General features: G+C 44.5%; 1 protein-coding gene across 8 annotated transcripts in view; it reads left to right on the top strand.

Moving 5' to 3' along the window:
- The first annotated feature begins 322 nt into the window (after nucleotides 1-322).
- Nucleotides 323-15,068, top strand: part of KCNT2 (potassium sodium-activated channel subfamily T member 2) — a 224,314-nt gene continuing 209,568 nt past the window's right edge. For all 8 annotated transcript variants that reach the window (XM_028732539.2, XM_028732541.2, XM_028732538.2 and 5 more), the window contains exon 1: nucleotides 323-791. In XM_028732539.2, coding sequence (XP_028588372.2) covers nucleotides 697-791 — 95 coding nt within the window. In that variant the 5' untranslated portion in view covers nucleotides 323-696. The remainder of the gene's footprint in view (nucleotides 792-15,068) is intronic.

Raw genomic sequence — 15,068 nt, 5'->3', positions numbered from 1 at the left:
CCCTGCAAACTCATTAATTTGGGAATAATCTCAAAGAACTTAATGGAACTGGATGCAGGTTTATCCTGAGCGCATCTTCCAGACCGGCTGCTTCTCCCCCAGCCACTTTGCTCAGTTCTGGCCTGCGCGAGGAAACCCCCCTCTGCCCTCCATCGGCTAACGAAGCGAGGCTCGCTATTGGTGGACGGGCCGAGGTTCCCGCCGACGTCACCGACCTCCGCTTCCCCACCCGGGCGGTCTCCGATTGGCTGCGCTCTCAGCGGCATCTCCAAACGGCATTTGCATGGCTGGCTGGGGATGGTGCTGGCAGAGGATAGGAGCGAGCAAGGCGAGCCTTTTGTTGTCGGCTGGAAGGAGCTGCGCGTGCCTCGGAAGGCGCTGCCCGGTTGGCTGAGACGCACGCGGGAGCGCGCGCGCGCGTTTCTTCCCCCTCCTACTTTGCCTCCTGTTGCGATTTCAGACGCCCGGGCGGGGGAGCTGGAGGAGGGGGAGGGTCTCTCGCGCAGCAGGTGGCGGGGAGTTACAGCCTCACCTGTGGGGAAAAGATAGAGCCCCGCAGCGCCGGCGGCGCCTCCTCTCCTCTCTCGGTTCCAAACGCGTCGCTGCTGCCGCCGTCTTGTCTGCTTGCTGGCTGCTGCTTCTGCTGGTGGTACCTTGCAGCCAAGAGGGTTGCTTTCCCTCTCTCCTAAAGGCAGGATGGTGGATCTGGAGAGCGAGGTCCCCCCGCTTCCTCCGAGGTACAGGTTCCGGGATTTGTTGTTGGGCGATCAGGGATGGCAGAACGACGACAGGTGAGTTGGGGAGAGGCTGCTCCGAGGGGATGTTCCTCGAGACGAGGAAGATGCCCCTCTTGACTTTTGCCCTTTGTTTGCAGCGCGCATCGCCTGGAGATGCAATGAGGCTGGGATGCAGCGTTCCTCTTGCAACTCCGTCTGTCCCTACGTGCGAGGGCTCGCATGCGTGCCCGCAGCTGCACCCGCACGTTTCTCGTGCATAGGCATAACGGCTCGCGTGTTCTTGCTGAGGGGGTTTATTGCCTTAGGCTGGCGGCGGCGCCCTGATGTTTACCAGCTCCTCGAAGTTGCCCACGGCATTTCAGTGTCACTTGAGCCGGCGCCAGCCCTTTGCACCTGTTACTCTTCCGTGCGCGCACACGCATTTGTGCCCGTCTTGCAGACCCGTGTAAAGTCTAGCCTACTGCTGTTGTGTGTCTGTGTGTATGTCTACACACAACCCGGCAGTGTGATAGTGCTGTTATCCCACACTATTCTTCCTTCTCTGTGGACGCTACATTTCCTACCACCCATCATGATATATGTCTGTACCTTTACCTTATGTCTGAGGATACACACATGTCCATCAATACTTCCCAATTCACGCAGGAGATTATCTGCCTCTGATGTGTGTGAGATCCCTAAAGTGTTTACCCAGGCTGGCTTTCCCTTTTGAGGAAATGATGAAACTACTAGCAGTGATTCTCCCTTTCTTTCTTCCCTTCTCCTTCTCCCTCTCCCTTTCTTTCTGTCAGCTTGTACCATCTGAAGCCCTGTGCCCTTGTTGAGCATTGCTCCTTCTGTATCACGTGCCCCTGATATTGGGAGAGATGTCTAATAATAAATGCATTGCTTCCATATATGACACGGTGATTGATGCTTGTCAGCTCAGATTGCGATGCACTTCTAAAAACATGGTGTATTGTTCCACATTGCGCTGATGGTGAATCCCGACCTCAGGTTGGTGGGTGCTCTTCTGGCCAGGTTGTGAGAAATTTCTAAAAACAAAAAGTCCATTTTACAAGCTTCTGTCTCTTAAAGCACATCCTGCTCTTATCTGGGGCGTCAGTGGTCGCCTGCCAAGTGGATGATAAAGTCCACACCTGTTTTGCTCCAGCAGTCCTGCAGCACTCAGGTGTGCCGAGTCCCTTGCAAATTTCTCCTTAGGGTCTTAAAAAAGAAATGGAATTGATCGCAAGAATATCTTTCTCCAGGACCCATATTTTAAGAATGGATTCTTCTTGCCGACTTTACCTGATGGGGCTGAGCTACCTTGCCTCAGGTGTTAATTAGATATCCTATGAATGCTGTGCTGTGGTGGAATCTTTTTACAGTGATATCTGAAATTCAGAATGGGGGGGAAATGTCTTGGTGGATGCTGATTGCGAACAATCTTGCCAGTGTTCCTTGAAACCTGCATGGATTCCTTTTTGCTTGAGTGGAATATGTCAGAGAGTCATGGCACTAGAAAGAACATGTAATCCCACCCCTGACCTGACTGAGACATGAAACCCAGCACTATTGCAGCTGTGTACAATCAGAGAATGTTCCTAACCAAGCGAGATGGACAACCAAGATGCTGTCCCAAAAACTTGTGCAGCAGATCTCTCTGATTCCCCCCCCCCAATTTTACCTTTTCGTGTAAGATGGAATAAAATAATAAAAGGGAGAAAATATGCATCAGAATTAAAGCAAACCAGTAGGCAAATTGTGTTACTATCAGTACGATCCTATAAAATATCTCCTTGGATGGAAGTCCCATTATTTACAATGAGACTTACTCCCAGGTATGTGGGTATAGGTTTGCAGCCTGAGAGGCAGTTTTGAAGTCCAATCGTATAGCTAAATTAAAAAGAGAGAGAGAGACCACTCTGTATATGGTAAGTGGAATCTAGAAGTTAGAAGGGACCCCAAGGACTTTTTAGAAATCTGGTCCAACCCCCTGCAATGCAGGAATCTCAGCATAAAATCATGAAATTGTAGAGTTGCCTGTGCCAGTTGGCCAAGTTTGTCAGGTATTTCAGTTCCTTAACCTCTGACTGCTGGTGGGAATGTGAATGATTTAAGACCACCCCAAATATGGTGGTTGTTGTAAAACAACTGATACTATAGAGATCCTTTTTTTGCAACTCTGAGCTCCGAGCTGCAGAGGGGAGCAAGGAATTGTTCCTGGTCTTCCTTGTGTTTCTGGAAAAAAAGACATTTTGAGTTGGCTACCCAGACGAGACAAAATTTGTGGATCCCTGGTGATGCCGCTGCGTCATACAATGTTTTAAGTTAGATATTATGAGGAAGAGGGGCAGAAAAGACATGAATCAGGAGCAGGAACAGCTATGTCTCTTGACTCTAAGTGAGGGAACAGGAGTATTGAAGAGATAAAAAGCAAATTGTTTGCCATTAAACGGAAGAGCTCTTTCTAAGGGAGGCCAACATGGCTCTCTCACGCCTACCATTTTTATGGTCGGCAAACCACTTTTGTTGTAAAAACTGCACATATGGTTCTGGCTGCATCATTAAAACTGATTACTGGCAAATGAAAGTTAAATAAAGGAAGCACTGCTGATTTTAAGGAGTCTTTATAGGTGTTCATAGTGTTTTAAGTTGTAGCGTGAAAGTGACAGCAGTGCATCCTTGTACACTCCGTGCTAGATTTATCAAGCAGCACTTCTTCTCAAGACAAGATGTTTCAGTAAAGGACACTTTCTGAAGATCACAGGTGTTGGTGCACTATTGTACAAAAGCACGTAGCATTTAATTTGCTAAAATTGCCTGGCCAGTATCTGAGAGCACAGATTTGGACTACAGTAATTGTTGAGCTGAAATGGGGGCCACTGTAGTATGTCCGCTTGGGGCACATCTGTTGGTCAAATTGCAAGTTCAGGTAATTAAGATGTAACGTGATGAGTTTTCATCCAGCAATTTCATATGCTTATGAAAAAGAAAAACAAGGCAGATGAGCAAACCAATCCTTATAAATGGCTGTGACAGTGCCGTGTTTGCACCTGTTTGTGCATCTTAATGAGTTTTCTGTAGCACGCCTTGCCCTGAACTTAAGAACATTGGAAACTGCCTTGTACCAGATCAGGCTATTTGTCCATCCACTCCAGTACTGTAAACTCTGATTGGCAGTGGCTCTCCAGAATCTTTGGCAGAGGCCTTTAATATATTTTGCTATTTGATTCTTCTAACAGGAGATGCCAGTTATGAACCTAAACATCTAGGACTCAGCTACGTTGGTAAAGAAAAAGTGTTTTAGATGCGTTATAACACTGTGACACTGGATGGCGCTGTTGAGTCCCATCTTTGGCCAACGTGATTTCCCCTTAGGAAGTTTAGAATGTGTTTTCCTGAAACGTTGTTTTTTTTAATAATAATATTTTATTAAGTTTTAACAATAGGGAAATTCCAAAACAACAAACAGAGAACAATGAAAGCACAAAAAAATATAAAACACAACAATAAAAAGTTACGCAATAGAAAAATACAAACATTTAACCTAGCAAGGGGAAAAAAGGAAGAAAAAGAAAAAACAAATAAGTGCACAAAAAAGAAAAACACAAATCCCTCTTTTTTAATTTCTCATCTTTGATTAACTTATTTTCCTGACTTCCTCACGCCTCCCTTTTTTGTATCCCTTTTTGAAAATTGGTTCAGCAAATTCATATCCTATTACTTTATCCTTAATTGTTTTTCCTCCCAAATTATAATTTCAAATTTTTATCTATTATCAATGCTGGAACCCCTTCATTTCACTTCAATGTCATCAACATTCATACATTTTACAATGTTTCTGTAAATAAATTTTAAATTTCCTCCAATCTTCTTCCACCAACTCTTCTCCCTGGTCCCGGATTCTGCCAGTCATTTCTGCCATTTCCATATAGTCGATTACTTGCATCTGCCATTCTTCCAGAGTGGGTAAATATTGTGTCTTCCAATGCTTTGCGCGTTTTTTTTTTATGTGTCTAGATCCAGCCCTAGTCTACTGCTGCTCTATAATCCTTCTCCAGAATAAATCCACGCAACTCTGCATCTCGAAGCCTACTGAGGCTTCCAGAGACAATACTTGGCTGCTACCACACCTACTTTGAAATATTCTTTTCAGAAATAAGGCTGCAATCGTAATCATGTTGACTCAGAAGTAAGTCCTCGTGAATTCAATGGGGCTTAATTCTCAAGTAAATAGGGTTAGGACTGTAGCCTTAGTTTGTTTCATGAGAACATTGATTTTCAGTGAGGTTAAATGGATGGTTCATGTTTGATAGGTGCATATCACTCCTGTGCTATTGTGAAGTTTTTATAACCTCATATGAACTTGTTCTTGCATCTGGTTTCCACATGCATTTCCATCACTAGGTTACTCATCGCCATATCATTTGCATCAGAATGTATAAGCAGACATCACACAAAAAAGTATTTACGATGTGAGCTGATATGAATACTCCATCCATGCATGTGCAAATTGATGCTTTTGTGCTCCCATAATCAATCAATGAATATGCATATGTGAATCAGTACTTGGCCACACTGTATAGCTGAATCTAGCTTTTCCAGCTCGCCAGTTGTTGTTGAACTACAACTCTCATTGACCGCAGCCAGCATGGTCCAATGGTCAGGTATGATGGGACTTGTATGATGGGACTAACAGAATCAAAGGACCAAAGGTAGGGAAGTGCTGGCCTAATTGAGCAACACTATGCAGCAAACATCTGTGTGCCTACTGCTGCTCTGTTTCAGCAATGAGAGAATGGGTGCTTTTGCTGTTCCCCTTGATGGATAGTTAAACCACAGGTGGCTAAGTTTAAGGATTTGTAAGAAGTTGGGGCCAAATTTCATGTTGGTTAATACCTCTATTAGGTGCAATATTTACATTCCAAACAATCAGAGGCTTTGAGGATGTCCAGGGACATGATCATCAGTGGGAGTTTGGCTGTTTTGCTGTGTTCAACCAGATTCTGCAACTTCCTAATGGAGTCTGTTATGTTGCAACCAGGGACAAAGCCAGCCTGGTCTGGGGCTATTAATTTGTGTAGGAAGCTTTTTAGTCAGTTAGCCAAGATTGATGCGGATATCTTGTAGTTTTGATTTATCAGTGAGATTGGACGGTATGATTCTATTTTGAGGCTATCTTTCAGTGGCTTGGGGGTAGAGACTATTTTGGAGGAGGCCCAAGTTTTCGGGATGGAGGCCCCTATAATAATGTGGGTCCTCTGGGGTGATAGGACTGTTCACAAATTCTTGCTCCTCTGCAGCTAAGGTTGGCATGGTCAGTCCTGAGTGGAAATTTCTAATTTCCTTCTCAGATGGGTTGCGGGAGGTGTATAGATTAGAGTAAAATTTAGTAAGGTTATGTCTTTGAATGAGAATGTAATACTGTCATCTTTTTTGGTGATGCAGTGCATAGGTAGGTAAATTGTGACCCAGAGGCCACATGCAACTCGAGCCTCAATTTATGCAGTTCCCTTCTGAAGCGTCCATCCCACCAAAGTTCATTTCTTCCTGTCCATTCCCCCCTTTCTTTTTCCTTGTGTTTTAGCATGGGTTCACTAGCCCTCTCCCTCAGAACAAAACACATTTCTATACGGCTTCAGAACAAGTGGAAGGGGCAACATTTTATTTGCTACAAAGAAATTGATTCCTTTTTGCTCTCCTTCCCATCGTTATTGTTTGCCTGGGAGAATAGAAGTCTTTTCTCAAGCCAAGAACAAATAGGTAGGGTTCTGCTATGTTTGTCTCTGTTATGAAAGGAATTCCTTTCACTGGCTTTCAAGAACAGCAGATATATTTGGGTAGAGAAAAAAATGTGCTTATTTGCAAAGCCATCAATCCAAATGGAGTTTCCTTCCAAGTAGATCTGCCTGGAATTGGCAATTCTAATCTGATGTTTACCACTGAAGCAAAGTGGTCTTAATTCTGGATTAGTTAATCTAAAAGAATGTTGTCATTGGTTCTGGCTTTGCCTATGGCTGCTATGTAGTCCCTGACCGATTCCCCCAAGGGAATATGGCTTTCGCTGGGGAAAAAAGGGTTCCCACTGGATGCTTTAAAGCTTAGACACTCCCTGTCAGTATCACTTCAGAGGTCTGTATTTCTCTCTATGCAGTAAAGGTTAGGTCCAGTTGTGGCCAACTCTGGGGTTGCAGCGCTCATCTCGCTTCATTGGCTGAGGGAGCCGGCGTACAGCTTCCGGGTCATGTGGCCAGCATGACTAAGCCGCTTCTGGCAAAGCAGAGCAGCACACAGAAATGCTGTTTACCTTCCCGCCGGAGCGGTACCTGTTTATCTACTTGCACTTTGACGTGCTTTTGAACTGCTAGGTTGGCAGGAGCAGGGACTGAGCAACGGGAGCTCATCCCGTCTCGGGGGTTCAAACTGCCAACCTTCTGACTGGCAAGCCCTAGGCTCTGTGGTTTAACCCACAGCACCACCCTCGTCAGTGCCTACCAATATTCAGCAGTAAGGATCCTTAATAATATGAAAGGGAAACATGTGATATCCATTCCTGAAACAGAGGATCAAAATAAGGATGGGGCATGTTTGCAAACAAAACTGGAATTCTATTTAAACATAATTGATCAGGGTTAAAGTTTAATGGTTACTCTGCTAAGGCACAACATTTTGTTCCAGTCAGAATCACTTTACAAGTGATTGATATTGACACACTGAAAGGACAAAAATATGGCCTCTTTTGATCAATGGATAGATGAGATGACAATTCTTGCAACCTTTCAGACAAAGCTTATGTATGGACACATTTAATGATGCTGGAACATATTTATTGAAACCATGGTGACCCATGAATCAATGTATACTTGAGGGAAACAATAAGTTCATCCATTTACATATATATTATACAGTTCTGTAACCTTAATTAACTTTTATTGTCACGTGGTTACTGTTGTTTTCCTCTACCTTTTAATTTCTTTATGTATTTTCTCTTTTACTTTAAATCACTGTAATATTCTTAATAAAATAATAATAATCGGAGCATACAACTCCAAAAAAAGAAAAGAAAAACACTTTACACAAGAAACAAAGAACTTTAATTAAAATGTCTGCTTCAAACCTTATTTCTGATTAAACTAATTCCTCCTAGAATGGCTATTTGTTCTACTAGGCCAGGAAAGCACTCACAGCCCCTTCCAGGATCTTTTACTTCCCTTCAGGGAAATAAACTGAATTGCCCTGCCTTTGTTGTTGTTTAGTCGTTTAGTCGTGTCCGACTCTTCGTGACCCCATGGACCAGAGCACGCCAGGCACCTCTGTCCTCCACTACCTCCCGCAGTTTGGTCAAACTCATGCTGGTAACCTCGAAAACACTATCCAACCATCTTGTCCTCTGTCGCCCCCTTCTCCTTGTGCCCTCCATCTTTCCCAGCATCAGGGTCTTCTCCAGGGAGTCTTCTCTTCTCATGAGGTGGCCAAAGTACTGGAGCCTCAGCTTCACGATCTGTCCTTCCAGTGAGCACTCAGGGCTGATTTCCTTAAGAATGGATGCGTTTGATCTTCTTGCAGTCCATGGGACTCTCAAGAGTCTTCTCCAGCACCATAATTCAAAAGCATCAATTCTTCGGCGATCAGCCTTCTTTATGGTCCAGCTCTCACTTCCATACATCACTACTGGGAAAACCATGGCTTTAACTATACGGACCTTTGTTGGCAATTGCCCTGCCTAGCAACTCCCTAACCACCCAAGCTAATCCCTAGCCGAGCTATTTCTTAGCCCTATAAATTCTATCCAGGCTCTAACCAAGTCCTATCTGACAGTTTAGCTCTCAGGTGCTAACTTTCCACTTCCTCTTGATTGGTTGAGACTCTTGCCAGCCCTGATTGGCTTCTGGGTCTGCAGGAGGATGACCCAAGGTCTGATGGTCACAGATAGGGTCTGGGGAGTGAGAAACTAGGATCCCAGGAATAGTTTGACCTAGAAGAGTGTCCTAGTGGACTGGGAGGAAGAGACTTGGATCCCAGGGTGGGGCCTAGCAGGGTGTCAGATGAGCGCTCAGCTCACATGGCACAGGATATCCGAAGCCTGATGTCTCCCAATGTGGAGTTGCATCTGGCTTCTCCCCCTGTCAACAGGGTGGCCTCCCTTCCTGGTGAGGCATCTGCGTAAAGGTCTAGCATTGAGCCATCTGTCTCCAAAGTCATGGCAGCATCAGCCTTGCTGCAAACCTGCATCACAGAAGTGGCCTCTGCAGAGGAAGAGCTGTTTGCTTGCCTAGTCCTGGGCTCAGGAAATGAACCACGCAAATGGATGTCCCTGTCCTGCTCTTCCAAAGAAGGGGGGCATTCCTAGTGTTGCATCAACGTCTTGGCTACGCCTAGCATTGTCTTGTTGTGCTCCACCTACTTGTAGCCTGTCGCCCTATGTTGGGACACTATAGTATGGGTGGCACTGTGGTCTAAACCACTGAGCCTCTTGGGCTTGCCGATCAGAAGGTCGGCGGTTCGGTAATCACCACTACAGGGTGAGCTCCTGTTGCTCTGCCCCAGCTCCTGCCAACCTAGCAGTTTGAAAGCACACCAGTGCCAGTAGAAGAATAGGTTCCAGTGTGGCAGGAAGGTAAACAGCATTTCTGTGCACTCTGACTTCTGTCACAGTGTTCCATTGCGCCAGAAACGGTTTAGTCATGCTGGGCACATGACCCGGAAAGCTGTCTGTGGATAAGCAAGATGAGTGCCGCAACCCCATAGTCGCCTTTGATTGGACTTAACTGCCCAGGGGTCCTTTACCTTCACCCTTTAGTGCTTTGCTCAATAATGTTTTCAAACTACCAGATGTGGTTACGAGTCCAGTTTGAAATCCAAGGAGAAGAGCCAAGACAGGCACCAACTTTCCCCCATCAACAAGTGATCAGTACTTTCAAGGGTGATGGCACCCATAAATTGTGCAGGAGCTTTTCATGTGTGCCCCTGGCTCCTGCGTAAGTCTCCCCTTTCATGCAGAAAGTTTTTGTATCTCCTGCTGTTGAGAGATGGAAGCAGAATTTGGGAAGCATGGATTGTGAACCTTTTGTGGAGCTGCCATTGGATGAACTAGACTAGAGTATCCCTAGGGAATCAGAAGAAAATTAAATATTTTCTCCTTGAAATACTTTGGTTGGTATTTATGGGAATGTCTGACTTCCTATGCTTGAAATAGCTACAATGGTTCATTATCTTAAGCAGAAATTGAAAATATTCAGTTGGCATTTTAGCTTAAATGGAGAATGAGAGTTCACAGATCTGAATTGCAAAAGACTCTGCCAATTAGGTAAATCACTTTTTGTTTTTTGCTGTGACATTAGCACTTATGTGGATGACTAGTGTGTACATATTTTCATAGAAACATTATTGCTCTTGGGGAAATTTTTGGTTACATTGCCATAGAAACTGTCAGCCCTCACTGATAGGAAATATTTAATGAAGAAGGATTGCATAACCTAGTGGTCCCTCGAGAGGCAGACAACTCTTTTGCTGTGCTTTGGCCAACACTGATTTATTTGGAGAATGATAACAACACAAATGTGTCACTGGCAAATTTGATGCCTTTCTGCCCCTTTTGTAAAGGATTATGTGGGCACGTGGCTATAGAATTGCTCCAGTCCCTCTCTGTGGGCTGCTGTAAATAAAATACAATATTCATGTCTGACATTTATTCCTTGTTCCTCTGCCTTCTGCCTTCACTGTTTTCCCTATTGCTTTCTAAAGTGTAATGCACATTATGACGCTATATTAATAATCTTCTCTTTGTGCTAAGGACTTGTCTGTGTGGGCCATTTGGCGGTAGGGTGAGAGTTGGGAATTGATAAGTGGACTGGTTCCACTTGTGTGGAACTGATCATAGTGCAGATGCTTCATCTAGTGATGCCTGCTTGGAGCTGTCCAATAACCCTTGGTTCATGCTTTCCTGGGGACTCTTTGCTCATGTTGTTGTTTAGTCATGTCCAACTCTTCGTGACCCCATGGACCAGAGCACGCCAGGCACTTCTGTCTTCCACTGCCTCCCGCACTTTGGTCAAACTCATGCTGGTAGCTTCGAGAGCACTGTCCAACCATCTCGTCCTCTGTCGTCCCCTTCTCCTTGTGCCCTCCATCTTTCCCAACATCAGGGTCCTTTCCAGGCAGTCTTTTCTTCTCATGAGGTGGCTAAAGCATTGGAGCCTCAGCTTCAGGATCTGTCCTTCCAGTGAACACTCAGGGCTTATTTCCTTCAGAATGGATAGGTTTGATCTTCTTGCAGTCCCTGGGACTCTCAAGAGTCTCCTCCAACACCATAATTCAAAAGCAACAATTCTTCGGCGATCAGCCTTCTTTATGGTCCAGCTCTCACTTCCATACATCACTACTGGGAAAACCACAGCTTTAACTATACGGACCTTTGTTGGCAAGGTGATGTCTCTGCTTTTTAAGATGCTGTCTAGGTTTGTCATTGCTTTTCTCCCAAGAAGCAGGTGTCTTTGTTCATACCTACACAATTAAATGTGGTGTGGAGAAGTTTCAGCTGTGATTTAGGGGACCTCAAATGCTTTGTTGTCTGAGGCAGAGGGGGAAATGCATTCCTCATCCCAGAAAGTCAAAGGGCATAATACCCAGGCTGGTCAAATTATTTTGATACCTCCAGCATTTACACACAGAACAGTGAAAAGCTTCCCATTGGATTTTCCTATGTGAAAAGGAGAAGGGAAGATGGGCAGAAGGGGTGCTTGCAACCTAATAATAACACTCTAAACTTTGCTTTTTAGGGGGGTGGGGTGGAAAGTATGGGGAGCCATACTGGCCAAGTCACCCCCCCAGTATTGCTTAGAAATGTAGGCAAATTGCCTGTATCTTCTCTACACAATGCATGTGACCAGAAGTGCACTTGTTGAAATTTTTATGAATAACTGTACTATTATAGTAAAGTTAAGCAGCTCATCAGTCTGAGTTGTGCAACTTAAAAAGATTTTTCACTCTGTGGTAATGTGTGGTTCGTGTCATCAGAACAAATTAGATGTGGCAAAACTACAAGACTTGAAGGAGAGCCACTCAGCTTGGAGAACCAACTGATATACCTTGGATAGTGTGTTCTAGTGCTGAGATATGGTGATGTTCATTCTTTCTTTTGTTATAAGAAAACCTGGGAAAAGGGCGAAGGTGGAACAGGAGCAGGAGCTAGGAGGGCTATACGAAGAACTTGCCCGGAGTTCAGCATTTTGCAACATAATGCTATGCTTGCTTACCTGGAAGTAAACCAGGCTAAGTTGAATTGGATTGCTCCCAACTAAGTGTTTATAATTGCTGTGTAATGAACAAGAACAGCTTATAGAGTATTTTGGGGTGTGGAGAGAGGGGCTTCTTCAGTTCTGCCAAATTCATATTTGTGTGTGTGACGACATTTGGCTATTAGCAAGTACATAAATGAGCACATTTCAGTAAAGAATAGTGTTTTAAACAGAACAAGGTGTGAGGACAACTGAAAGAATTTAGCTTTGGCAAGGTTGTTTTTGTGAGTTACGAACATATTTTACCAGCAGACTTTTCAGCTGGGCACATATGCTTTAAGGATGTAATTTCCAACCCATAATACATAGGGCTATTGAATACTTCGCTCACTCAGTAGATCATGTGTGCATTTTTTAGAACAGGGGTTTCAAACTAGATGTTGCTCCACCCTCCCCAATCATTGGCTGTGCTGCTGGGGCATTTGGGATTTGGAATCCAGTTGGGAGTTGGAATCCAACAACATCTGCAGGGCCACAGGTTGTTGAGTACAGATGGTTTAATTGACACTGAAATGAGAATGTCGAAATGTGTCTTGGTGAAACAGTTTAAACATGGTGATTTTCCGTGAGGCAACATTGAAAACAAGAAGAGCTCTCTCTGAGCTGCAACTAGTTAATGATTACCTGTTGATTGTTTTTCTACTCTGTGCTGATCATGTGAAGAAAGTATTGGGTTGCAAATTCGCCATCTCCAAAGGTGTGGTGTTTTTAGTGTCTCTGAATGCTACAGGGAGAACAATGCATGTAAATGGCTCTCCAACAGCTGTAGAGCTTAAGCCCAATGGAGACTGGAATGGGGGAGAGACACAGTTTGAAGTTTCAGAATTTTCTTTTATTTCTAAGATGCCGAGCTTGTGCTGGACAGCAGAAGACCTTTCATGGCTATTTTGGATTTCTCCTTTGATGTATTCAGTTTTATTTTAAAGAGTTCTGCTAGCAAAATTTGAACAACATTTTTATGGGTCTGGACAATGTTTCATTTCCAAAAGGAGTCAGCTTCAGTGAGATTTACTGCTGCGTTAGACCAAGCTGTAAGAAGAAGAACTTACTTTCAAGTGAACTGGATACCTAAGTTTTATTCAAGCTAATTGCTAAGAGAAGAAAGAGCAGAAGAACATTGACTGGAAATCCTATTGTGATCTATGGCGTATGCCTTTGGTGCAGATTTGGGCTATATTGCTCCCACCTAATTGAATAGCTTATAATGATCAGCCATCCTATCCCAGATATTCCATTTCCAGTATGCGACAGGATGATGATTTGAGGTCGGAAATACAATTCTGTTGCTAGAACGATAAGATAATGAGCAGCGATCACCTTCCACCTAATGCCGTGAGTGCTAAACCCCAGGGGGTATGTATAAATAGCTCTCCTACACAATTGGTGTCATTGTGGGAATATACTTGCACTTCATTAAAATTGCTCTTTTGGTTCTAATAGTCAGCATAAGGAAAAAAAAACCTACCCCAATTATTTTACCATGAATATATTAAGCCATTTCTAACTGTGCTTGTTAGACGTTTAGTTGGCATGTGTCAGTGACAACGGCAGTAATTCTTAATGAACTTCCCAGAAAGGGAATTGGACCACTACATTTGATCAGGCTGCAGATGTAAGAGAGTCTGGAATGCATTTTAGGTCATATTCTGTACAAGCAGGAGTGCAACGAGGGTTCCTGAGTCTGTGAAGTATCCCAGGGGAACTCTGCAGCTCACTAGGGTTTGTTTGTGAGCATGCAAGGTTTTCTTCTGCAGAGAAAAGAGCTCTCCAAACATAGAAAGGTGGTCTGCCTCCTGCAATGAAAAATCAACAGGAAGAAGTCTTCACAGTGTCAGGAGAAGAGACAGGCCACCTGGGAGACTTACAATAAATCAGAGGGACACTGTGATAGATGAAGTCCCCAGAAAGCATAAGCTGAGGGAGCTTTCTTGAGATTCCTCCTGTCACAGAAGAAGAAGAAGAGTTTGGAATTGATATCCCGCTTTATCACTACCCGAAGGAGTCTCAAAGCGGCTAACATTCTCCTTTCCCTTCCTCCCCCACAACAAACACTCTGTGAGGTGAGTGGGGCTGAGAGACTTCAAAGAAGTGTGACTAGCCCAAGGTCACCCAGCAGCTGCATGTGGAGGAGCGGAGGCACGAACCCGGTTCCTTAGATTACGAATCTACCGCTCTTAACCACTACACCACACTGGCTCCTGCACAAGTCCAATTCCAACCTCTATAGGGCATTTTTGGATAGGCAGGTACTGCAATCCACCCAGACCTTGCTTATTGGGGAAGTGGTACTGTGGCTAACCATGCTTTATTTTTGTGGAGCACCTCGATAGGCTTGGATTTGTGTGTTGTCTTCCCTGTGGTGTGTTTTCATGGTTGCCTTTGGCTGCTGCTTGTTATTGACTTTCTGTCGGAACCTTGGGCCAAATAACCTGTTTGGAAGTGGAGAAACAGGAGCTGTAAGGAGAAGAACAGATGACTGGATGCCTGAGAGGGACATATCCAAGAGATGGAGGCAGCAGGATGCTCCTAATGCTGTGGGCTGACCATTAACGGTGGCTGTGTTGGTTGAAGTTTGGAGCTTCAGGCAACTCCCCAAGGTGATCCTACACCTCTGTCACCTTTTACAGGTTGCAAGGTCAATGGGTGTCAAGTTCATGGGACTAGGGAATCATTTACCTAGCCAGAGCATCCTAACTGGACCCATGAAGGTGAAGATCCCCTCACAGGTAGGGCTTGGGGGGGGGGACAATATGAATCCCCCTTCACACTGGGCTTGCTCCATTACTTGCCTATATACAATAAGTATTGCTGGTTTTGTAGAAATAGAGGTGCCCAAACTCACCATGAATGCCTCCCTCGTTCTCTTATAATGGCAGTGGCGCCCACCTAAGAGGCGGTAGAGCCGAGTTCCGGAGAGTTCTGCCTGGAAAAAATAATCCTAGCGTTAAATAGAAATTGTGTCCTGATATCTCCAGAGCATACAATGAAAAACAATGGATTAGCTTAACATGGTTGGAGGATTGCACCATTAATTAGGAGATGTTCATGT

The sequence above is a fragment of the Podarcis muralis genome, chromosome 5 (genome assembly GCF_964188315.1).
Source record: "Podarcis muralis chromosome 5, rPodMur119.hap1.1, whole genome shotgun sequence".
Classification (NCBI taxonomy): domain Eukaryota; kingdom Metazoa; phylum Chordata; class Lepidosauria; order Squamata; family Lacertidae; genus Podarcis; species Podarcis muralis.
The sequence above is the reverse complement of the archived record's forward strand: the minus strand, read 5'-3'. Positions and strand labels throughout refer to the sequence as shown.